The 25,264-nt window shown below is 42.2% G+C and overlaps 1 protein-coding gene across 3 annotated transcripts in view; it reads left to right on the forward strand.

Moving 5' to 3' along the window:
- cdk14 (cyclin dependent kinase 14) overlaps positions 1-25,264 on the forward strand; it is a 180,529-nt gene that overhangs the window by 111,706 nt on the left and 43,559 nt on the right. For all 3 annotated transcript variants that reach the window (XM_070965868.1, XM_070965870.1, XM_070965869.1), the window contains 3 exons: positions 12,982-13,045; positions 18,066-18,114; positions 23,755-23,894. In XM_070965868.1, coding sequence (XP_070821969.1) covers positions 12,982-13,045; positions 18,066-18,114; positions 23,755-23,894 — 253 coding nt within the window. The remainder of the gene's footprint in view (positions 1-12,981; positions 13,046-18,065; positions 18,115-23,754; positions 23,895-25,264) is intronic.

Below are 25,264 nucleotides of genomic sequence, written 5' to 3' on the forward strand. Positions count from 1 at the left end.
GCACCTCTCTGTCTTCCTGCTCTTCTCTGTCCTCCTCCTGCTCCTCTCTGTCTTCCTCCTCCTCTTCTCTGTCCTCCTCCATGTCCTCCCTCTCTCTCTCCTCCTCCATGCCCTCTTTCTCCTCTCTCCTCCCCTCCTTGTCCTCTTTCTCCTTCTCGTCGTTCTCCTCTTCCTCCTCTCACTCTTAGACTTCTCCTTCTCTGGTTGCTCTCTTCAAGGTTCTCCATTGTTCACCAAACACAGAGGAGGAGGCTCAAGGCACTTATATGCTGCAGTCCTGATTGCTAATTGCTCACCAGACCTGAATTTGTTGAGTTTTGAACACTTGTGTGTTGTAGGTTGATACCACTGAGTTGTCACATGAGAAGTGTGTGTAACAACAGAACATTGCGTGTAGTGCTTTGACAACAAGTTAATGTGCAATTGACTGCAGAGTGTATTGTAGGTTGAAGCTTTGAGCTTTTACATGAGAGGTGTGTGCAACAACTGCACATTGTGTGTAGTGTTTAGACAACAAGGTGATGTGCAATTGGCGTCAGAGTGTAAAGAAGGAAAGTCAGAGTCTAGGGGAGTCATAAGGGAGTGTGAAGTGGTGACAATTCGGGTCGAGCGAATGGTACGTGAAGTTAAGGTTGTGCAAATTGTGCCAAAGTTTAGATTTTTGTGTGTTAACAATTGTGAAAACCTGTAAATGGGATGAAACACAGGTTCAGTTTGCAGCATATTGCAAAGCTGAAAAATCAGTAGGATCTCTTGGTCTTGGCTGGAACATTACTTACTTGTACAGGTGAACAAAGGTACAGTGGCCATCGAGTGATTTCATGTGTGTATGTATCTCTGCACTGGATTTTAGGGTGGCATAAATATTCTAAGGCTGAACTCTCATGAATCCTTTAATCACCAGATCTACTATCCCCCCATATAATTTCATCCCCAATCTCTTAATTGAAGTAGAATGTAGCAAGCCAGACCTAATGGATTCATGTTCATAGGCTGGAAGGGCCTGAATAATTAATGTAGAAAATTACAGGGAAGAAGTCAAATATGGAGACAAAGCATGTTCACTGCTGTTTGGCCTCTGGGCTGAAGGCTAAAGATATGCATCTGAGAATGGATGGATTTTGGATGAAGGGATGAGGAGAGGTGGAGGAAGCCCTGCAGGCAGGGGGTCTCTGACAAAGCGTGGAGGCTCAGCACAAGGAGAGGCGGGTGAAGAAAATGCTTCTTATTGATTGTCTTTATGCCAGAAGGGAAAAGTGGGGCTTCCTGAACACATCTGTAAGAGGCTCCAGGCCTCCAGGGCAGGTGATCCAAGCTCCCCTCTCAGTCACAAAGACACACCATGATAGGCTGAGAGAGGCCCAACAGTGGGATGACCGCTAGCCAGACTGTCAATGAGGCTCAGCTGCACACTGCTTGGCTTTCTTGGCTTTTTTTCTTTTGAATTTCTCATCACGGAGGTCCATGATTGCGCTGTTTGAGAACTGAATTTAAAAGTTTCACATAATGTCGACATACCTGAAGGAGAGTACCGATAAAAATGATTTGTTATAACTGTACATCCATACCGAGGCATTTTGTAACGACTTGGAATGACTAGTCTGAGAAGGCAGGTTCGTTAAATCTGAGCCCTCATGGCTGAAAGTAACACAGACTTTTCAATTTTCACACCTACAAACACATAATTTGATTAATTCTACACATGGAGACCTCACCTCTTTTCCAAAACACTATTGCACAACATTTAGGGCCCTATTTTAAAGTTCCAAGCACAACAACAAGCACTAAGTGGTACATAATATGCTACCACCAAAAATGTTATATCACCCTTCATTCATTTATAGATGAATGCTTTGCCAACATTCCTGCTTTAACCACCCTTTCTAAAGCTAATTTAAATGCATTAAATATGTTAATTAACATTTCTTACTTTTTACCTCAGTGCTAATTACTGAGATTATGTATTTTCTGTGTTTTTTTTCTGAGGAATGATTTTTTAATGATCTTTTAAGGCGATGTTACTTTCACTTTTAATTTCAAATAAAGTGGTTTAGATAATCCAGCTAAAAGTTTGAATTGACCTGACTGACTTCTTATGTTTCTTGCACCTTTGGACCTATTTTTAGCAATGTCACAGCATTCTCGGCCATCAACGATACTTAAGTGAGTATACTGTCATCATCACCAAAAGAATGGAAGTCAGAACTACAAAAAATTAAATTATAAAAGTTTATTACCTGTAGTTTTCCTCTAAAGTCAGTGCTGCAGATTCATACAGCATTATAAAAGCCTTTTCAAGTATGCAGGACATTCACATGCAAATGTCACAAGCTCCCATGAACCTAACTTAGCATTAGCTTAACATTCTTTGATATCCCGTTTTGATTTCCCTGGTATTTTTATTCAGATGTACCTTTGTTTATAACACAACACTATAAATATATTCCATTACCTAGAAAATACTGATGAGCCAAACTGAGCTTTCTCATCCAAATCACATTCTCTGTTTTGTGTTAGTGTGTATTCAGCTGTCAGCCAGAGGTAGAAGAGACAGATGAATATGGAAATGTGGAGGTCTGAGGCTTGGCGAGGCAATGTGTGATCACAGAACTAGCCCACCTGTCAGAGCGAGCCTGATGTTGACATTTCCATCCATCCTGCCTGCTCTGCCCTGTGTGTCTGCTGCTGGGCTGTCAGACGGGTCAGAGTTTGGATGCACAGCCTCAGAGACTCATGTGAAGGGCACCATCAATGAATTATGCGGAGTCAGAAGCATCTTAAAGGCCATGTTGTTTGAAGAGAGGAAGAGAAAGGTCAGCTTCCATCACTGTTTGAGAGGCACCCTGCCAGGAGTTGAGTCGGCACATTGAGCACAATGTCCGCAGAGCTGGAATGTCACGAGGTGGCCTGGAGTTTTTCTCCTGTTAGCCAAACCGTCAGTGTAATGGGGCATTTGCATTCTTGTGGAAAAACAAGCATGAGCTGTTGTTCAGTGCAGGATTCATGGAGGCAGTGTGAGAGTATACTCTGCCACATATATGTGGCAACTAAGTTAGCGGCAAAGAGCAGGAGCTTTGCAACTTTTCTAACCTTACCTCTTGCTCTTTATGCTCCGTCAGGTGACTTTCTCCTTACTATGGCCACCAGAGGTCACCACCTGACATTTAACGTAAGTGTGAGTCGTAGTAACCTCTGTGCAAAGTAAACCTATACAGTTGTTTTCTGGTGAGGACGGGCTCAGCCTGAGCTCAACAGTTCAGATGGGCAGAGGGCTTGTTTTCATTTTCAGACTTATAGTCTTCAGCCCCAACTGACTCTGACTCAAGTGACATCACGCAAGGCCATCAGACTTCACACAGCTCCATCTGGAGACAGTAAAGCCTTTAAACAACATTTTACACATATGTTGTAGTAACTATAAACTGATACCATGTGTAAAAGCAATGGGCTTCCCCCCTTTAGTTTATCCGTCATCTTTAATTGCAGGACAAACAACAGGCATCTCGACACAGGCTAGTAATGCTTCCATTCAGTTTCATTTTAAACCTTTATTAAAAGTCAAAGAACCATTGTGATTGCCTTCAATTACAATAATGCTGAGTTACAGACAAGTTGAAAGAGAATAAAGAAGTCTTTGATGAATCCAGAAGTTATCCTGCACACCAGTGTTAAGGGATAATTCCAGTTTATTCCAGTCTCTGTCTGATTTTCATGCTTTCGACCATCATTGCTATCAGTTAAGACAGAACTGAAGTTAACTGCTGAGTAAGCTAACTGACACCTCCAAGTGCTGTGACACTGCCATCTGGACAAGGACACGAGCTGTCAGACGATCAAACCTGTTGGAAATAAACCTCCAGAATAATCTTACATATCACATATACATACACATTACATATTACCCAGATTGTAGACATATCAGATAATTGCCTGATAGTGTCAAGAGGGCTGAAGCATCATTCACATGGGTGAATATTGCATTGTGCCATTTGGTGATTTCAGTCCTTGCTAGAGCACATGTGGTTTTTCTTCCCCTTTTCCGCTGTTAATTAGAGCTTCAGATACTGTACTTTGTATCTTTCAGTGCAGAAATTAGCCCAATGATAATTAATGGCCTGTAGAGTATTTGCGCTCTAGTGGTCCCTTCCCTTGTTTTTGATCAGTGTGCAGGTTGAGTTTTGTTGGCTGTACACGAAGAATTTGTTGTAATTTGCATCTTGATGGATTTCCACCAATGTGCAGTCCACAGAGGGAAAAGAGAAACCTGCAACACTTTTCTTCACAAACCTCTGCTCATCACTAATGATCCCATTAACAATTAAACATTGAATCAGACCCCTGTGCAAATGGATGAATAAATAAATCCTCAAATAGCTTTTCTGCTCTTTAACCAGATTTTTTCATGGGCCAGCTTCCCTCTGATACCACACACCTCCACAGTGTTATTATCCTTGACAGCTTTAAGGCTGTGTCACTTCCTGAGCTTATCACCATTCCTTCAGAGCTGCATGTGCACACCGGGGTGAGCGAGGTGTAAATACATGCTTTTGCTCAGTCGGGGTGTCTGCTTCAGATGCACGCGGGCATCTTTAGTAATGAAACAGCTGTGGTTGTATCCAGACATACAGTCTGCATGCTCTGGCCTGTGTTTTTCTTTAGATAGGTGTTAACATGGCTTTGTGTCTCGCTTTACCGCTCTCTGTCTCACACACACACACACACACGCACACACACACACACACACACACACACACACACACACACACACACACACACACACACACACACTATGAGCATGTCTGTGTAAATTAAGTTGTGGTGGATGAAGCCAGGCTCAGGCGAGCTGGTTAACTAGCTGTCACCACACAAAAGATTGCATCCACTGGAGGGACTATATGAATATGGACAGGTCTATCTGCAGGAAATGGCCTGTCAGGCAGAGGTGAGTGTGTTGCTGTAGAAGTGTGTGTTTGCGTTTCTACTTAAAGCACAACGAGCCGCCTCCTTATCTTAGTGTGACTGAAATAGCTGTTTGTGGTGAAATATGAACACTGTCATGGACGATATGGAAGCTTATGTTTCTATACATATTTACAGCTACACACTGGTTAAGCTTACATGATCATAATAATGTTATTATGGTCATTAATCAGAGTCGGGCATCGTTGTAATTAAGCTGTTTACATGTTGCTTATAGGACAGTTTCATTATATTCCTTTTGCCATGCAGCAGAGCACAGTCTGATTAATGGCTAAAGATGCTGCCTCCACATTACAATGTCAGTTTCCTTCCAAAGCAATGCAGATTCTTTCAACTTTCTGCCATGATGCTATCATACAGCATACCATTGTGATTATCTTTATGTGTGCATGAAATTGTGCCATTCCTTTCCTGATACCTTCAGTAGCACATATACAAAAAAAACCCCCCAAAAACGTATGGCCGAAGGACAACGCGGCTGTCAGTGGCCACAAGAAACACGAAGCACAGGAAGTTAGTTGACAGAGCTTTTTTAAAAAGACCAGTGACCGTCTTTGGCATTTACTCCGTCCTGGCCTTCAGTACTGTCACTTAAATAGGAGGATTCCACATATCATACTATGATAATGCTACCTCTATTCATGTGTAAAATCACATGAACATAATGGGCTGTGCTTGGAGTAGGTTAAAATGATCTGAAGGTCAGTTTTACAGTACAGTACAGTCGTGGTGTGGCTCCATAGATGCCAGCGTTGGTCAATTGGTACACCACTTTGGTCCAGACCAAATGGACTGCAATGAAATTCTTTGCAGACATCTGTGTCCCCATCAGGATGAATTGGTCTCTCATGCAGCGCCATCATCAGGTCAAAATTGTAATTTGGCCGATATTTGTCCAGTTCTTTCCAATACATTATTGACTACAACTGTACTTTGTGCTTAGTACAAATTAGCAAATGTAAGCATGCTTACATGCTGAACTAAGATTGGGACTATGATTCCCAGCTGAACATCAGCATGTTAACATGATCACTGTGAGCATGTCATGTGGGTATATGGTTATACCATGTGCTATGCTTTTTATTCTTTAGTGGAAAATTGATAAAAGAAGGAATGAAAACCACTCAAGGCTCAGGCTGGTGATCAACAAACCCCATGTCTGTGGCTCTCAGCATTCCAAAGGAAGACCTTTAAAGATCTTAGCTCTTAAAAAGATGTTACGTACAAGTATTTTAATTGATTTATGCTTAAAAAAGGTTAAGAGATTGCCTTGCTGCTGTAGTTCTTAACAAAAGCTACTGCAGCAGGAGTAAACAATGCATTTGGTGGGGACTATTTTTGGCAGATTTGCTATCTGGCAGCAGGATGGTGTGTGTGGGATTGAGTCAAAATCATGGTAATGGAGGAACATGTCACTCAGTGCAACAGTATGACATGTTTTTAATAGTTTTTGGACAACAGTAGAGCTCTGTGACACAGGCTTTGGATTTACACACATAATACTCATTCATACATATATTCATCTTTGGTTTTGGTCTTTTTGTGGAATTTGTTGACAAGAAGACTTGTTAAATGTTTCCTAACGAACGAAAGTTTCTACATCCATTTTCTGAATGTGAAGAATGTGATGCTGTAAGGAGCCTTTGTAAAAGGACATAGTGCTTCACAGACCAACTCTGAAAGGGTTCATTACAGCAGCAGAAGGGTCCTGCATGGTGCTGGCACGCATGGTGCAAATTCCCATTTTCTCTCTACAGAGACCCTATTTATTTAGAGTGTATTCCTGCTATGAAGAGTAAGCCAGTGCACATGCGAGCTGATCTTCCCTCAGGAGAGAGCAAGAGGCTACTGGGGAGATAAATAATGCCATTTCACCAACAGCCGCTGTGTCAGTGACATGAGCATCCATCTGCTGAAACCCAGACAGGATAGACAAGGCTTACTGAACGCATTCCACCAGGTCGCAGTGGGAGACAGCTGATCCACTTGGCTCTGGTTCTGATCCGTTTGACCCCTGCCTGGAGGTGACCCCAATCTGCTTGGCTGTGACGGGGTTGGAGAGCAGCTAGGGGTGGGACAGAGATTTTCAGAGCAGAGAAGGAGATGAAGGCTGGGGTCGGAGTTAGGACAAAGACAGAGAGTGGAGGTAGGAATGTGGATCAGCCAGGGCAGGGGTAGGATACAGCTGAGACTGGGGTCAGTACTGGTACTTATGTTTGGATTAAGAGATTGATCTCTGAGGGAACAAATACAACTAACAGGCCTGCACCTCCCCAATGGTGCCTAGAATAAATAATACTCAACTTTAATACTAAAGCCGATGCTGATTTGGATAAAAGCCTCTCGCAGAAATGAAATAGCAGGAAAAACACACGTGTCATTCAAACATTGAAAAATGGCTGCACCCCAGTTAGGTTTTCTGTGCATGCTGTCCTACTGTCAGAACTCAGTGGGGCCTTAAAACCGGAACACAGCTGTCATTAGGCTTGTTAACCACAATGCGTTTCCTGCTATCACAAGTCAAAATGTCTCCTGTCCATAAAGTCTCCTGACTGCATTTGCGACAGGTTTTTCACTTGCTGATCACAAATGTAATTTAAAAAAAACAACAACTAATGTATGAATTCATTTTAGGTTTGCCAGTTTCAGGTCCTGGTGATGAACATGTTCACTGTTTCACTATCAGAGCCATAAGCATTGTTCATGGTATTAGTTGTACCAGTGGCAGGTCAAAATTACTGTCACAAGAAAGGTCTTTTACTTTCACTGCTGTGGCATTTGTTTTAGTTTATAACACTTTAAAGGGGAATTTCTCAGTACTTCTCAGCCTGTGAAAACAGTTATATAACATCCTCTGTGGCTCTGGAGGAAAGACACAGGCACACAGTTACTTGGCAGGGGGTCTCAAAAGATGCTTTCAGCTTGCATTGTGGGAAGTGTGGGATACAGGTTTTTATGTTTAAACCATACAAGGGACTGATGCCGTATCACACCATGTAGGCACAATCGGAAGAACAGGAAGACAGTCATGCAGAATATTTAAAAATAAAGCTTTTTTTTGTCACATATTTGTTGTTGGTTGCAAATCAAACCAAATACAAACAAACAATGTGCAGCTCCTTTTTAACACTTATTTAACACTTAACACTTACAGTTATTTGGACGTAAACACCAGTATTTATTGATTTGTGGCCATTTTGCCTCCAGTTTATTGAGATTTTTGGAGTTCAATTTGTTTGTTGTAGCTGTCCAGCCCTGCAAATAGAAGGCTGACATGGAAAAACTGGGCTTGTAATTGTGGTGTGGCTGATATGCAAATTCATGAATGCAGTATATCTGCATATCTCAGCCTCTGCTGCTTTAACATGCAATACTAAAAGCCACTTTTAACACGAAATTTCAAGTTGTCTTTTTAGTATTTTTAGGTTGTTTGAATCACTTGCTTTTGGGCCAACGGGTTGTTTTTTGGGCTAACCAAACCAAAGCCAGGTTCCTGATCATGGTGGGCTGCAGGATTGTTTTCGGTCTCTGAGTTAACAGAGCTGTATGCCCTGAAACACATAACACTGAACACTGTCACTTAAGGATTGGAAATAATGTGTGTCACATTGTTTGCTATGAGGCTCCTTATGTCTGTCAGCTGTGTTCACTGTCATGAGTCTGTCTGACCTGCTTTCTGTGCATTGACTACCCAGATCTCTTTAATCTCTTCATTCTCTCTCTGGCAACATAAATATAATGAGGGTGAAGGTCAGACGTACTGTTTGTGTCTGGCTGGCTGGGTGGTCTGTAACTGAGCTGGTGGGGGGTCAGAGTATCTATGTCCAGCAGAATATGCATGCAGAGCTCAGGGTCATGACCTGTGACCTCGCAGGAATTCCTCTGCAGCAGAACTCTCTGTCTCTCTCTGATCGCTCGTCCTCTCTACACACCCTCCATCCACTCACTCGCACACATTGTGAGATGAATTCTGACCCAGCCGTGCCCTCCCTGATGGATCACCATGTCCTCCCTTTCAACATGCTGTTTCATATTCCGTTGCCCTGTCTGTGTCGGCTTTGGAATCCGCTGTCCTTGCAAAGTGATTTTTCCATGCAGGATATGCAGAAAGGAGAAGAAACAACGGCGTCAGTCATTTCACTCAAAAGTCAAACATGGCCCATCTTTACATGTAACTAACAAAGACGGCAGTGTGTTTTTGATTTGATTAATGCTCATGAAGAAAAGGCAGACAGTGGCATGACATTGCTGTACAGCCACTAATGCTTGTATGAAGGAAATGTGTGACTTTAAGGATAAGATCAGAGTTTTTCCAGTCTGTTTGCATTAAAACAAACAGAGTTGATTTGTCTTACTCAGACTTCTGAAGCCTCAAATTAGCTTCAGAGAAACTTTTGAATATCTTGTCCTCCATCACTTACACTGAAAGCACATTAAAGAGATCTTGTATGGGGGATGAGTTGATGAAGAGCGAGCGGGTGAATTCGACAAAGTTGAAAGCCGACGGCAGCCTGAGCCCTTGCTGTCGAGGTAGGGCTTGATGTGTGAGAGGCAGTGGTCTGCCTGCTCCTTGGTCAGGGTCTGGTAGAGCTCTTCTTTAGTGACAAAAGATTTGTTCTCATGTCCTCTCAACAGGAGGAATAACGTTAGCGATAATCATGTTAATATCATTCCAATTAATATTATTAAATGATCATATCGAACCTCAGTTACTGTGGATGAAGTGTGTGCTTCAGAATAGCTGAGTATGACAGGAGCTCTGCTCTCGGCTTTATTCATAAGAAAATAAGAAAATATAACACTTTATTAATCCCCCATATGAGAAATTAGGGTGTTACAGGCAGCAGCAATAGTATCAGGAATATAAAAAGAGACATTGAAGGGAATAAAATACAAATTGATTGATTGATTTGTTGCACATTAGTGCAATATGTTGCAATACATTATGTAAATGTTTCTGAGTCAAACAATACATTTCATCTATAGCTCATGTACCAGCTGCAGTCTTGTTCCATTGGCATTTTCTAGACAGGGTACAGTATATTGTTAGTTACCTGCTACATACTTTTAGATTTGTTTTAATAAAGTTCATTGAAAAAAAGCAAATGTGGAGGAAGGCTCAAATGTAAGTATGGGCTCTCTCCACCTGTGGAGCAGCTCTGCATCTCCAGTCAGTCAGTGAAAGAACTTGAGTGTTGAGAATTGTAGAAAAACACCTCTAAGATGATTGAGTGAAAGCCCTTTTTGAAGGCATGTAATTATAGCCATTAGGATCTGATGTGGGATAATATGTCATTTAATTCACAAACACAGTCCTACTACTGCTTGCTCAAATAGCTAGTTTGATATTAACAGGCGTAATCGCTGTGACATTATAACTAACTACTGACAAAAAACCTTGGGGAATTCATATTTTGCTATTGTGTGTGTCCAACAGTGTCCATCACTGTGTTTCATGTCAGGATTTTCAAAATGATAGTAATTAGCTCAAGGCTTGTTGCTGGTCAAAACAAGTGACAATACAGTGCAGTCAGGAGACAGTGCTGTGTTCTACTCTACTCCAGCACGTTACATTTAAAGTGAAAAAGTGATGCTCAATGCTGACTGCCCAGTCGGTGCTCACCTTCACATCACATGTACAGAAGCTCTTTTTTTAATCGTCTTCCAATATCAGCGGACAGGGTGTGCAACACATATTCACAGCATTAATGCAGTATATGCAATATACTGGGAATAGGAATTCTGCTTCTGAGGAAGTTGCAAATATCACATTGCTAATTATACTGACCCACTTAACCACAAAGCTTGTGTTATTACTCAAGACATTGACCATTAGATTTTCCACTTACTTTTTAAGTTTGAACACTGAAAATGTAAAAGCTACAGTACCACTGAAATGCTGAAAAGCATAAAACACTGAAGCACATTGTACACTGCATTGACGGTGACTCAATACTTTACAACATTTTGATAGGAAAGGAAAGGAAGGAAAAGCGGAGCAATGGTTGGGAATTATTTGAAAGTATGTTGCTCCCCTGGATAAAGCTGGTTGCTGATATTTGGAATTATTTTAGTGATCTCTGGACAAAATAAATAAATCATTTGAACTTTAACTTTGCGTTTTAGTGTGTTGCACTCAGCATTTTATACTTATCATCAGAATGTTATTTCAGATCAGATGTGCAGAGCAAAACAATCGAAAACACAGCATTGCCTAATCAAATACACTAAGTGAGCTGGTTTGATAGCTGCTGTCAGGGTGTGCACTGATGTTTCAGCTCTTTTCCTTCACCCTCAGCTGCTGCAGCTCCCCACCCCCACCCCCACCCCCTGATGTCCTCATAAAGACTTTGACATTCATACCCAGCCCCAAACCCACCTTCCACCCAGCACTCCCTCCCTTCACTTCAAAGGCCACTGAACCTTCCCATCAATAATGCAGGCCGGCTTCAGCTCCGAGGACCAGATTGAGATCCACCCACATGTGTCCTCATTCCCTGACGTCACCTCTGGAACACTCCCGTAACCTTTCCACACAGGTTGTGTCAAAACCTCATTTGCTTTCTGTTTATTTTATTTTATTTTTTTACATTTGAGCAGAAGCACAAGTTTAATATTAAACAACCCAAAGCAACAAACTAAATAAAGAGCACACAAAAATATGCTGTATTTGCATCAACCCTCCAGAACCTACTTTTTTTTAATGAAGCAAAAGCACAATTGATGAAGGCTTTGGATTATCTCCCAATCTTATCTATTGCCTTTGTTGGCATATTATTGTCCTTAAAAGTACACATGGAGACAAGCTTTGATGACAGAAACTGGTGGTAATAACTTACTGAAGAATGACTGCATCCCTCCGTCAGTCATTTGACCCTCTTCCCTGTGGTTGGCTTTACATTTTGTCCGCAGCCCGTGTCAGTATATACTGGAATATAACTTCTAAACACCGATCATGTCGATAACATTGCGACTTTTTAAAACAAAGTCCAGAATCTGAGCTCGCGAGTTGATCTCTCTTTGTCCTGATGCCTTTTGTTGAAGTCTTGATGAAGTCTGGCTCACGGTGCTTTACTGCCCTCCAGTGGTGGAATTTCTTATTACATCAGCTATGACTAACATCTGAGTCAGTAACAGACAAACATAAGCTAATCAAGCCTCTGACCTTTTGTAAATTGCTCTGGTTTCCATTAAATTTCAGTTCGGTCATACCCCTTTAACCACATTATTTAGTATTTTCTGACCTGGGATTTATTTGTGTATGTGGCCTAGATACTCTGTCATGGAAACCTACCCTGTGATTACCTCAACCTTTGCTTTCATTCTTCTTTGTCTTTCTTTGTCTCTCAGTCATGCCAGCATGAGCCATCTGAAACAGATTAATCCCAATGATCCCACAACACACATCCAGCCAGTGTTTGTATCATTGTCCTGTAAATTGCAGTAGAAATCCAGCTGAGCAGCCACTCTACTGTAGGAGCGTGCAGCAGACCAGAGACAACTGGGAAGTCTGGAAACTATTATGCTTCTTAGCTATGATGGATCATGTGGAAGGCATGTCCGCTGCTCTGTGTTTTGTCATCATAAACCAAGGCTGTGTGCGTGAGAACTCAGCCAGCCTTTCCATGAAAGATGTACAGTACTAATCATGACTATTACACAAGCAGTGAGTGCCTTTATGCTGGAGGTGTAAGTTTGTTACACAGGCTATCACAGTGCTGGGTCCCTCTGTCTCTCTATTACAAGTGCTAATATGCTGGTCGCTGGATTTTAAATTATAATAGATAATAATAAAATAACTTAATTAGCTCTGAGCTTGTGAAAAATGGATGCAGTGAAGTTTTCAATTATTTTATGCCTCATGTTCATTCCTATCATTTGTTTATGATCCCTTCTTGTGCTGAATACCCAAATACGATTCTCCACTGAACAAGAAAGGTGGACGATATCTCAGAAGTTTATCTTCACTGTCTCTTATTCTTATTCTTGTTTTTTCTCCAGGTCCTTGGCACCCCATCTGAGGATACTTGGCCTGGCGTTAACTCTTTGCCTCACTTCAAACCAGGTCAGACCTTTATAGACAGTCACTGTATTCATGCTGTAAGTCTTTGCTATCTTCTTTAACCCCCATTAAACTGAATCATACTCAACCCTAGACCAAAATAAAGAACATACACAAGCAAAGAAAACAAACACAGAGTATGCTGAATACTTATTATAATAGTCAGAATTCTGTATGATAATGTATTAGCATGAACATTATACTGTATGGTCAAATGTGGACATGGGACCTAACATTTCTGTCTCTCACACTGTGTATTATGAAATGTTAGCAAGAAGCCAGCAACATAGTTTATGCTAAAGTGTTAGCATGGAGACAGTTTTTATTAAGTGGTTAAGTGATTAGCATGGGTCTGTCTGCCACACGTCATTCTGTATGACAGTGTGAGATGATAACATGGACTTCATCAACACTATAATACACACACACGGAACCTGTCATGATGCTATTGATGTTTCAAAAATTGTCAAATATAGTTCATTTCTCCTATAAAAATTGTTGTGTGGTAGTGCAAAAAAAGCTGCTCTAGAAAGACGTACCTGCTGTTCAATTCTCATTCTCCATGTATCCTAATGGGTTAGCGTTGCACATCTGAGCTGCAGGCTCCATGCTAGCACAGTCTACACAATGCTGAATAACACCAACTGTTTCATGCTGACACTTCAGCATATACAATTTTTGAGGCATCTATTGTCCCTCAACTTGCTTGCCAACACTGAGCACCAGAGCCACTGATCACATTTGTTTATATACTCAGTACTCCAAAGCTGACCATCAAAATGAACCAATGGGACAGTCTACCAAGAGCTCACTGCGCTCCATTAATGCTGCAGCAGCCGCAGCAGCAGGAGTGGGGGTGGCAGCTCTGCCAGGGCAGCCATGCCCACTGGGAGCTCATTAGGGCTTTTTAGAGGGAACATGAATAGAGGGACTGCAGATTAGTGTTATCTTATGGAGGGAAGACAAGCTGGAGTGGAGGAGAGGGGACAGGCAAAGATGGACATTAAGAGGGTTAGAGTGATGGTGCAGGGCAGTGAGGCATCACAGAGCTGTGTGACCCAGCCTCCTATCTCCAGTGGCCAATTAGGGACCAACTGGGGTGACTCTCATGGTCATATGCACACACAACACATACAAATGTAATCTCTCATCCTGTGGCCATGGCGACAGTTGGCTCTTGTTTGCCTCTCACACACTGTGTTTAACAGCTGTGCAGCTGTCTGAGCCAGAGAGAGAGACACACACACACACACACACACACACACACACACACACACACACACACACACACACACACACACACACACACACACAGGCAGCTTTGCCTGGTTCTAGCCTCCAAGCGTTGCATCTGTTCATGTGATGTCTGCAGATCTGATGCTGTTATGGCTGGACTTTCAACAGACGCAGTGAGAGTGAGACGTTACCAGAGATGAGCTGGTAAATCTTGACCACATGATGGTGCACTGAAAGCATCTGAAAGCCTCAGAGTGACAGTAGAGGCTCAGTCAGAGTGCACAGTAATTATTACAGTCAGAGAACGGTTCAGTCAACAGGTACATTGTGAGTGATTAGTGATGGGCCTGTTTTAACCTTCATGTTCGCTTCCTTCTTATGGAGCTCGTTAGTGAGCACGGGAAAGGGAAGGTTCAGATGAGTCGGTGGTACAAAATAGATTAACGTTACTGTCAAACCTGAATATTAATCTGAGGAATTCACTGGAGAGATTGTTGGTTCCAAGTCCTTGATGAGTTCTTTGAAATATTCCAGTTGCCTGATATTTCTAAGAAGATGGCTTTGGCCAGTTTGACAGACACAGTAAAATCAAGCTGCTCCAGAGGCTGCAGCCAGCAGCAGATGGCAGTATTGCATCAGTCTGGAAAACCTCCCTGTGACTGAGGCTAAGTTTCCACAGCACTGAGGTCCTCTGAGCTGACTGTTATCTGCACAGTTTTCCAGAACGCAGCGGCTGTATCACTCTTCTGGCTGTCATTCATCACATTTTCACTAATACTTCATAATACTTTCCGTCAATTTTTGTTTCAGCCTAACATTTGCAGTATATCTTCAGAGTTTGGATTTGAGACACGACTGTGTGGCTTGACCTCAGCGGAGAGGCGCCACTTATTTTTCACATTTCTGTGGTTGTGAAAAGGTTCCACAGATACTTCCTCATTTCCAGTCATACCTCACTTTAGCTCTTTCCCTCTACCCTGCTGTCTTACTTTGTGATGTAGGTACAAGGTCGGGCTTTTACATCTCAGCTGAAGTAGAGAACAGAGACCATGAGGCTCTAATGGTTCTGTTTTTGTCTTGTAACTGAACAGAAGACATCCAGCTACTGATCATAAACATAATAAATCAAAAGGTGTTTATCTCCATGAATTAAAAGATGGAAATGGAAGACAACTATTATTCATACAGTCTTTACTGAAACAGGCAGCCTGAGATCCACAGACAGACACACAGTAAATCTGAACCACAAATGATTTGCATACCTCATAGTGGCAGGTTAAAGAAAACAGTTACACTAAGTGGCCTTTACAAGTCAGTGTGATGCCTTATACAGACCATGGTTTGTCTCTTTGCTGAAGTCAAGTCCCAAGTAATTAGAACTATTCTAATTTGAGCACCCCGGGACATGGGATATGGACAATAGGCAGGATACTCCTCAGTGACCATGAAAATAACATACATTTTGCTTTGTTGGCATCTGAAAGAAGTTCATGTTTATCACATTCATCCAAGCTGATCATTTCTCTCTCTCACCTCCACTCTGCCTATTTCTGGGTACTGTGGCTGGCAGCCTTCACCTCTGGTACTGAGGAAGCTGTGGCCAGTTCAGGCCAGCTCTGGCGCTGAACTGGGTGACTGGACCCACTGTTGGCTAGCTGGCAGGCTGAACGGCCAAATTGAAAGGCAGTTGAATGGTTGGCGAGTAGGATTAGGCTGGCAGTGTGGGAGGTGGGCTAGCTCGCTGGGTGGCTGGCTAGCTTGTGTGGTGGCCAGTCGGCTGGCAGCTCAGCCTGACTGTGTGTCCACATGGCAGTTTTGGCTGAGATTAAGAGAACAGTGCAGAGCCTCACACACTCGCAGCATAATAAACATGGCTGTGGAAATATGGAGAGACTGTCACACCAAACTCCTCTCAAAATTCTGACAATTTAATGTGGTCTGGCTTTGGAGCAGAAGTACATAGCTCATACAATATTACTCAACAGCATTTCTGAGATGATAGCCACTCCTTAATTTGGCAAGATAATATACAAAGCAACACACATTGCAATGCAATCTCAGCTATTTGAATTGGGTTGTCCTGATGTCCCATAGTCATCTTTAAAATCAGTGTGGTTGAAGCAGCTGGCAGACATTTTAGTATGGCAGAGCAGGAAAATCAGGTGTAATCAATTACATTAATTATGGCTACATTCCTTTAAGATGAGGCATCACACTTGGCTTTCTCGTACACTTCAGCAGAACAGCACATCATTAATGTTATGACTTACACCTGTTATGACGTGTTAAAATGCATTTATGTTAAGATAACAGCTCTCTTGTTTTTATTTTATTATGACAAAAACAACAACCTTATCACCATATTGCACTCAGTTTAGTTTTGTCTTTGTGGCATTAAGATTGAGGGGGCTTCTCTGGGATGTTTTGTACACATATTGGTGAATCTTGTGTTTTTATGAATAATGCAAATACAAATTTCGTGCAAGTTCATGTTATGCATAGCAATACTTTATAGCACACTCTGTTTTTTGTAATTATAAGCCTACTCTGACTATTCGAACCATAGAAGAGGCCTGAATACTGACCATCACCGGGTTAAAACACGTTGAGGAGAGGTGGAATTACCTGCACTGTAATGTCTTGTCTTGTAAATCCATCATAATGGATGTTTCCACTGCACTTAACTCCCTCAGTGTCATGTCACACTCCTCACACAGTTTCACTATTTGGCAAAAATACCGTTTTCATTTGCTATTTAACTCACATCTAAGTTAGCGTCTCTTGGAATGGAGGGGACATGCCCTTTCTGTTACATGTTGGTATTTAAAGTACTCCCACAGAAAAGACAGGAGACAAGTAAAAGTCAACAGTTTTAATGAATATGCAGTGAGTGTACAGATGAATCCTGATCTGAGGACTGAGCATGGACATGGATGGAGGTGTCTTAGGATTACTGTAGGCTCCTGAACCCAAACAAACAAGGGTCAGGGAGGCAGGTAGCAGGCAGGAAAAAACAGATCAAAAATACTTAAGGAAATGGTCGAATTCTGGATGGAAAGATGCTTAAAGACTGTGGCAACAGGTGAGTCTTGGTTGTCTGATTGTGAGCAGGTGTGCTCGTGAGAAGAGGCCGGACCAAACCTGTCAGCCATACACTGCAGTGACATAAACACACAACAGACAGGAGACAGACAGGAGACAGAGGGGAGAGGGAAGCACAAAGACGCAATAGGAAAAACTGCAGATCTTCACTTTTTGTGCCACTGTAATGATGAGTTTTATTGACGATGAATTAGCAGCAGTTGGGAGAAAAAAATGGCCAAATGAAGCAACAGAATATCCGCAGTGAATGAAAACAGTATTTCTTTTAAATAAAGAAACTCAGAACAGCAGAATGACACGACTTTGAATTCATCAAGAAAACCAGTAAATATGGAGAGTTTGCATGTACAGCAAACAGCCTCAACTACTAAATAAAGCAGATCAGATGACAAAGAAACTTCTTACAAAAATATGATCAAATTTGATGTCTTATGCAGGCTTGTACTGTATGTCACTCTTTGAGAATTTAGGATATAAGATATGAATGTTTGCAATCAACCAATGCTACATTTAATTGCCAGATTTTAACCACATAATGTGTCTTTATCCAGGAGTTCAGTCTGAAGGTGTTTCAGAACAGAGCAGCATGTGTGTGACTTTCATGTGATAAGAGAAATGCACATTAACCAGACGCCAAGTGTGACTTCAATGACTCAACTGTTGGTTTGTTGTCCTCCCATCACAGATCGCTTTACAGTGTACAGCGCTAAGAAGCTCAGACAAGCGTGGAACAAGTAAGTGAACTGTTCAAATACGGGTTTTGCATTTGTGTGTGTGTGTGTATGTGTATGTGTGTGTGTGTGTATGTGTGTGTGTGTGTATGTGTGTGTGTGTGTGTGTGTGTGTGTGTGTGTGTGTGTGTGTGTGTGTGTGCGTGCGTGCGTGCGCCTATATATGTATAGTGTTATGTCATAGGGTGTTGCAGCTGACAGGAACATTATTATTCTTGTTTCTGTCTTTAAAGCCAAACTCCCATGGGTCATGAACACGCTGTCAGTGCAGCTCACACACTCTTTCCACACTGTTTGCAAGCCACATGCTCCCTTTAGCCTACACCCTTCCTGCAGCACATGCGTGTGTGATTCTGCTGTGGGACATGAGACGCATATGGCGGCGAAAGGGCACAGTGGCATCGTCGGGTCTTCCCCCCAAATGTGTGCCACTGTTTGCCCCAGGCATACATCTGGAGGAGAGACCACAGAGGGCAAAGGGGAGTTTGTCTCTTTTCCAGAGGGAATTTTAAAGCAGCACCAGGCGAGTGATTTATGTAAAACTCCAGCTGTTTAATCAGCAGGAATCACAAAGTATAGCTGCTTCAGCGAAGATCCGTCCCTGCTAACTAAAGCCCTCGTCACTCAGGACTCCTAATACCTGGATTCCTCCTGTGATTTATAATAATTACATAGGTCATCTGTGTCCTTAATCCAAGTAGAGTCTGGGAAGAGTATGCTGTGTCTGTAATCTGTAACGTAAGAATCACACCGCAAATGACTGACCTTAACATGCCAGGAATTCCATCTCTGTATGAAGCAGCAGCTCAGTTGTTTGGGGTTGTATTTTTCAGTCCCACATCGAGACTAGTGGAAGGTTTTGATAACATTTTGGGCAGAGCACTTCAGCAGCAGTCCTGTTGCTTTGGTGATTGATTTATTGATGATATTTGAATGAACGACTGCTTTATTTATCCTGAGTAAATTAGCCTCATCTACCAATGAAGAAACTCTTGGCGACTATGTTAAATATAGTTGAGCATTCAGTTTAGAAGTTGTGTTCCACCTCGTGTTTCTGACCTTTGTGTTCACATCGCTGATTGTTTCTTGATTATGGAAGTTCCAGTGCAACCATGGCTGAGAGATTTGACTGGCACTCACATGAAAACTTTGCCAACATTTAAAGAAGTCTATTGAAAACCTTTGATGCCAAACGGCGAGCAGGGTAAAGTGAGTTGAGGTGGATTTTCCCCTCCACTCCCTCTCTGTCCCCTCTCAGTCTCGTGGCCTCGCTCCAGTCCAGGAGGAAATAAAAATGTGAAGAAAGAAAGTGAGGTGGAATGTTAATGACCATCACTTCCTCTCCGCTGTCTTTTATCCCAGGCCAGGGAACGATGAATTTGATATGAACCTGTGCGCTCACTTTGTCTCTGCCCTGGGAGTTGGCTCACCCTCTCCTCCTCTCGTTTCTGTTCTCGGTCAGTCACTTTTCTCTGTGCTGTTTTTCTTTGTCGGGCTGTTAAAAAGTGAATGACGGATATGGAATAAATCATTCAGGGTACCTTTTTTTGATGTTACAGAAGCATATATGGTGAAATCATTCAAGTTTACTTCTCTATCAGGCCATAATGTTATGTGTCCAGTGGTGTGGCCTTATTTCTAAAACTATGACTTAAACAGGGAAACATATGCTTCCAAGCATGTGGTGAACTTTGCGTGAGCTGTATGAACAATATGCACTTTTTCCAGCGTTGCCTCATTGCTGCGGTTATGTATGGTTTTTCTTTTTATCCCTTGTAGTTTAAAGTCAGATCATTTCTGTTTAATATCACTCACAGTCCTGTGTATCAGCCCACCCTCAATCACTGAAGCGGTGACACTCCCAAACTGTTTGGCTTTGTTTGTCAAGCCACTATTTAGTGCATGAATTGTACGTTACCTGGTTTCAGTCTCCTCTGCCATCACTACCATCTCGTCTTCCATCAAGTTTGCTTTTCTCCTCTGGTCTTTATGTAAGAGGAAAACATAAGGCACCTGCCTTACGTCCATTTAAGATGATTTGATATTATAGATCACAGATGTGTAAGTTACAAATGGGATCCTCAGAACCTGCTTAAGCAAGTATATTTATGTTCAGCATCGTTCATGAATCAAATGTAATGAGAGTGAAGAGAGACTGAATATTTTTCCAAAATGTACCCACTGATTTCAGTGAATTTGGTGGTAAATGGACCATGGATCAATGGGATTTTTACTTTTTTCTTTTTTTTCCCCTATGAACACTATGATCACACCAGATTCAGCTGGTTAAGCAGGTTTGGTCAGAAGTTTGTCCTCTCTTGGCTCTGTGAATCTGTGTCATTCACCTCTAATATTGTGGAAATGAAGGAGTTCGATTACACACATACTGCACGATTGCTGATCACTATGGCATTTAACTTAGATGAATTATCATGCTTTTTGATCAGATTTGACATAATATAGGCACAAATACATTTACAAATACTCTTATTGCTACCATTGAGAGTAATATATAGTAATAGTTACTACAGTGTTTAAGTACTACAATAATTAGTTGATTAATCAAGATCAAGAGAAGATCAGCAACAACTTTCTTTGGTTCCCAAATGTGAAGATTTGCTGCTTCTCTCTGTTTCATATCACTGCATGTTAAATATCTTTCATTTTTGCGGGGTTGGTTTCGGACAAAACAGTTTGATGAGCTCATCCAGGGCTCTCAGTACTTATCAGGAGCATTTTTACAGTTTTCTAAAGACTAAATAACTGATTTAAAAGATGATCAATTGATAATGAAAATAATGGCTCATCACATTGTTCTGACATGTCATGTCAGATTGTCCTCACAGTCTTTTCCACAAAACAACATAATATGCTCAAGTGACAAAGACCTCTAGTGGCCATAATAATTGTTTATAAGAACAAAGGAGGAAGTCAGGTGACATTATTTTAGAGCAACAAAGTCTGTGGAGGAGGTGGGGTAGGGAGGAGGTTAATGCTAACCACATAATTATTATTGTCACCACAATGACAAAGATCCACAAGCCTTAGGCATGTAATCATTCTAACCCAAACCACAATCGTTTGTGTGTTGAAACCAAACCTTAACCATAGCGGGGTCACATCATAAAACAGTAAGCTGTAAAAGTTTTGAAAGGCACAAACAAAGATGTCATCCTGTTTACAGAGGCATTAGATCAGAAATACAACTACGTGATGCTCCTGAGAGCGTGGAGAAAAGACATATCTGTCATTTAATCTGGAGCACTTGTTGATTTAAACCTTGAAATTTCACTGAGAACCAGGCGCTCTTCAGGAACCCCCTCATCACGGTCACACACAATCACACCCGGAAGCTGCTCGCACACAGTCACAGTCTGATCCCCTGGGAGTCTGGGGATTGGATCTGTGACCTTCCAGTTCTGAGCCGCACCGTTCAAATGTAATAAGAATACATTTGTTCTTTGTTTTGACATAAATAATTGACTCTCAGCAGCCATGAGATAGAAATGTTGGGATCAGCTTTTCGTAATCCAGAGCCGTTAACCACTTTGCAGAACTTGACAGCTGTGATAGTTGCATGCTAAGGCCTGTTTGCCATGTACAGTTCCAGGTTGCCCTCACAACACCCTCATCGTCAATGAGTCAGACGTGATGAAAGCTCTTTGCAGGATGTCTTCAGACTAAAAACACAGAGGCTTTCTTCCAAAGCGGCTCCTGGTTGCTGCTTCGCTCAAACAAAGAGACTGCTCTGCCACTTTCTGCTGTGATTGGGGGACAGTGCGGGCCTCGCGTCTACCAGGCCCTTGGTTTAGTTTCCTGATTGGTTGCCATGAAAAAGCCTGCGCCACGCACCAATGAAAAAGGAATGTTTTCCTGTGCCCTGAATGTGTCATCACCTGCAGTGCTTTGATAGTTTTGGGAGATACTATCGATCTTACTGCAGATGTGTGATTATTCACTCGGCCTAGCTGACAGCAATAGCGGGAAGGAATGTACACCAACTGCACATCAACACTTTTGCATGGCCAACATGCTCATATCCAGGTGATTTCACACCCACACAAACAGGTAGCTGTTTGTCTGTACGCCTGCAGACAAACTTCAAAGTAAAGCCTGCTTCGAGCTAAATTCTCCAACAGACACACCCACTGTTACTGAGAACATATCATTAGAAGTTTTATTTCACCCCAATAATGGTAAAGACAGTGAAAGTACTCCTGCTCACTGCTGCTTGGGCCTTAACTTTTGGCTGATTGAGTTGCTTCTGTCTGTTGAGGCCCTGAACCCATAACTATTTTTAGCTGCCTTCAACAAACACCATTTCCCTTGAGCCATGACATAAGGGGCCATGAATCCGTGAGTAGAGGGATCACAGTGAGCTCAGCCATGTCTGTAGTAATAGATGGATACGAAATACAAGCTGAATGAAAGATTGCAGTTATAGAAGCTCCTGGAACAGAGGCTAGCCCTGACTGTGCTCTCTATAGCAGGAAATCTTCCTCTTGCATGCTGAATTTAAGGTTAGGAGCGATGCAAAGAGTGCAGGATGTCTAGCTATTGAAACTCAATAACAACCTGTCACCGTCATTGTGTGCCACCAGTGGTAGAAGCCATCCCGGTGTGGCTTAAAAATATTGAATAGCTGTACAAAATACTGTCTATCAGCTGCTTCAAACTAAAGCTCAGCATTGACCTTAAAAACCCATAACATTAAACCAGTAATCGAGGAGGCCTTTTCCATCAGTGCAGTGTCATGCAAAGACTAGTTTGTCTTTAAACTTTGCAGTGGAGTTATAGAGTGCTCCAGCTGTATGAGAAAGAGGCAAGAAGAGGCCCTGATGGACTTCATTAACTTTATCTCTGCCTCTTTGCTGAGTGGCGTTGATGAGTTGAACAGAGATTTATCCCCCTCTGTCTCTGTGCTGGTAAGTCGAGTTGAGATCCCCATTGAGAGCCATGGGAGTGGCTGTCAGAGTGCTTGACTAGGGAGCCAACCATGAGAAGCCTGCAGAACATGAGAGGCACTCTGAGTACTGCGAGCGGCAGGCCAGCGAGCTGCGCTGAATAACATCATGTTTATTTAATGCAGTGGATGCCTAATTACTGACTGAATTTGTTGCTGTTCGTTTATTTTCAATCTCTTCTCCCCCTTGGCGCTGCTAGGTAGGACTGGTTCAGGAGTTCAGTAGCTCCCAGTACGAACGCACACTCGCACGCATTCATTCACACACACACACACACACACACACACACTGTGCTTTAATGAACGCTTTCCGTTTCTCACAGTGACCCAGTCACCATGTGCGAGGCAAGCTCAAAAAAGAAAGGTGTGAGCATGTGTGCGCACTCTTTCGCATGTGTGTGTCTGGAAGTGTTTTCCTCTTGAGTCAGCAAACCTTCAGCATAATTAAAAGGCTTGTTTTTTTGTTGTCAGCAGCCCTGTGAATTGGAGAAAGTGTTGAGAAGGAGTTGCTTTCTCAGAGGGATGAATGAATGTTATGAAAGGTAGCTCATATTTTATTTGGTTGTAAAAGACGCGGGTGGTTCCTTGGGTCTAAGTAGATTGTTTGGCTGTATTCTGCATTCGGTGTGTGTATATTTCTGTTGTCTCCCTCTCTGACAATGTGTGTTTATGTGTGTCAGGTTGGGCTATGTGGACCATGCTGAGGAGTTGGCCTCCAGGTTCCTCCAGTGCTTCCCAAAGAACCGGCTGTCAGCCCAGGCAGCGCTGAACCACGAATACTTCAGCAACCTTCCTCCACGGCTCTGTGAGCTGCAGGACAGTACGTACTGCAACACGCCAGTTACTGAAGCTCTCACACCACCTGTCTGTGATGGCAGCTCACATAAGAGCTGCTGCCTAATGGCTCTCGGGTCATAAAATTGCAATATGGCAACCAGCTTTTGGCAAGGCTTTACCTAGAGTGTGCTCAAGGTCCATCATATCTACATTGTTGGTATTTTGTATTTCTGGTACAGCAGAGGACTTCAACAGTGAGGCACACCTTCCCATGGGGGCGACACAGAGTGAGACACATGAGACAAAGATATTGTGAGAGGGGAAAGGGACAGGTGCATGTGGGGGGTTCTGAAAACAAAAGATGATTTGGCCTGTCTATCTACATGGTCTTTCCAATATCATTGTCTCCAATCCCATCTCTTGTGAATAAAGTCTACTGTACTTAGAAATCATAGAAAACAAGATGCTCCTTATGAGAATCGACACATTTTTCTTGTAATACTAATGCAGCATACTTTCAGTAGTGCCAACTTGTAAACAAGTGTTGGATAAAGAAGGTCTTAAGTTGTAGTCACAGAATGTATATATAGTGGTATAGAATAGAACACTGTACCATGGTGTGTGTTCGCATACTGTAGAACAACGTATGTTGATATAATATTAATGTTGATATAGTCTGGACCTTTTTTTTGTTGTGCAATTAAACAAGGTTTAAAAATTGCAAGTCAGCAGAAAAAATAGCAGATGTTTCAAGAACTCAGTGGTAATCATGACATTGATTACATCCAAGACTAAAAATATCTCTAAATGCGCAGATCTATTTTTGTTTTCTTAAAATTAGAGTTACCTTGTCAGAGAGTTGGCCTCTCTCTGCTTCTCTCTCCCCGTCTTTCACTCCCTCTCTCTCCTTTGTGTTTTTCTTCATCTCTTTTCTTGAGCTCCCTCAGCTCCACTGGATCATACAGTATCCTCCTCATCTCTGTCTCTCTGCAAAGAAGGCGGCGAGCAGTGACCTGGGGTTGTTTTTGTTCATGCAGAGAAAGCCTGTCTTATTATGTGGATGCCGTTGGGACAGTAAGCCCAGCCGGACCTCTGCTGGCCGCAGCAACACGCTCAGTTTGATTTTCCATCTTCCTGACTTGTTCGCCCAGAGCAACGGCACACTGAGGCACTCTTTAAATAAGAGCCCCAGCTTTGAAAACACTGCACCTCAGAAACACACAGCATCTTAACTTTCAACACATCTTCAATTTAGAAGCAGATTTTTATTAATGCTGTTGATTTCCCGTGTGTATTTTGGGTGTAAGAGTCAGAGGCTTTTGCAAAGATTCACAGTTATATATTTCAATTAATCCTACAGAATTGGGTTATTGCATGAAAGTATGTCAGAGATGACTGCATATCCATATTATT

Source organism: Chaetodon trifascialis, chromosome 7, assembly GCF_039877785.1.
Source record: "Chaetodon trifascialis isolate fChaTrf1 chromosome 7, fChaTrf1.hap1, whole genome shotgun sequence".
Lineage (NCBI taxonomy): Eukaryota > Metazoa > Chordata > Actinopteri > Chaetodontiformes > Chaetodontidae > Chaetodon > Chaetodon trifascialis.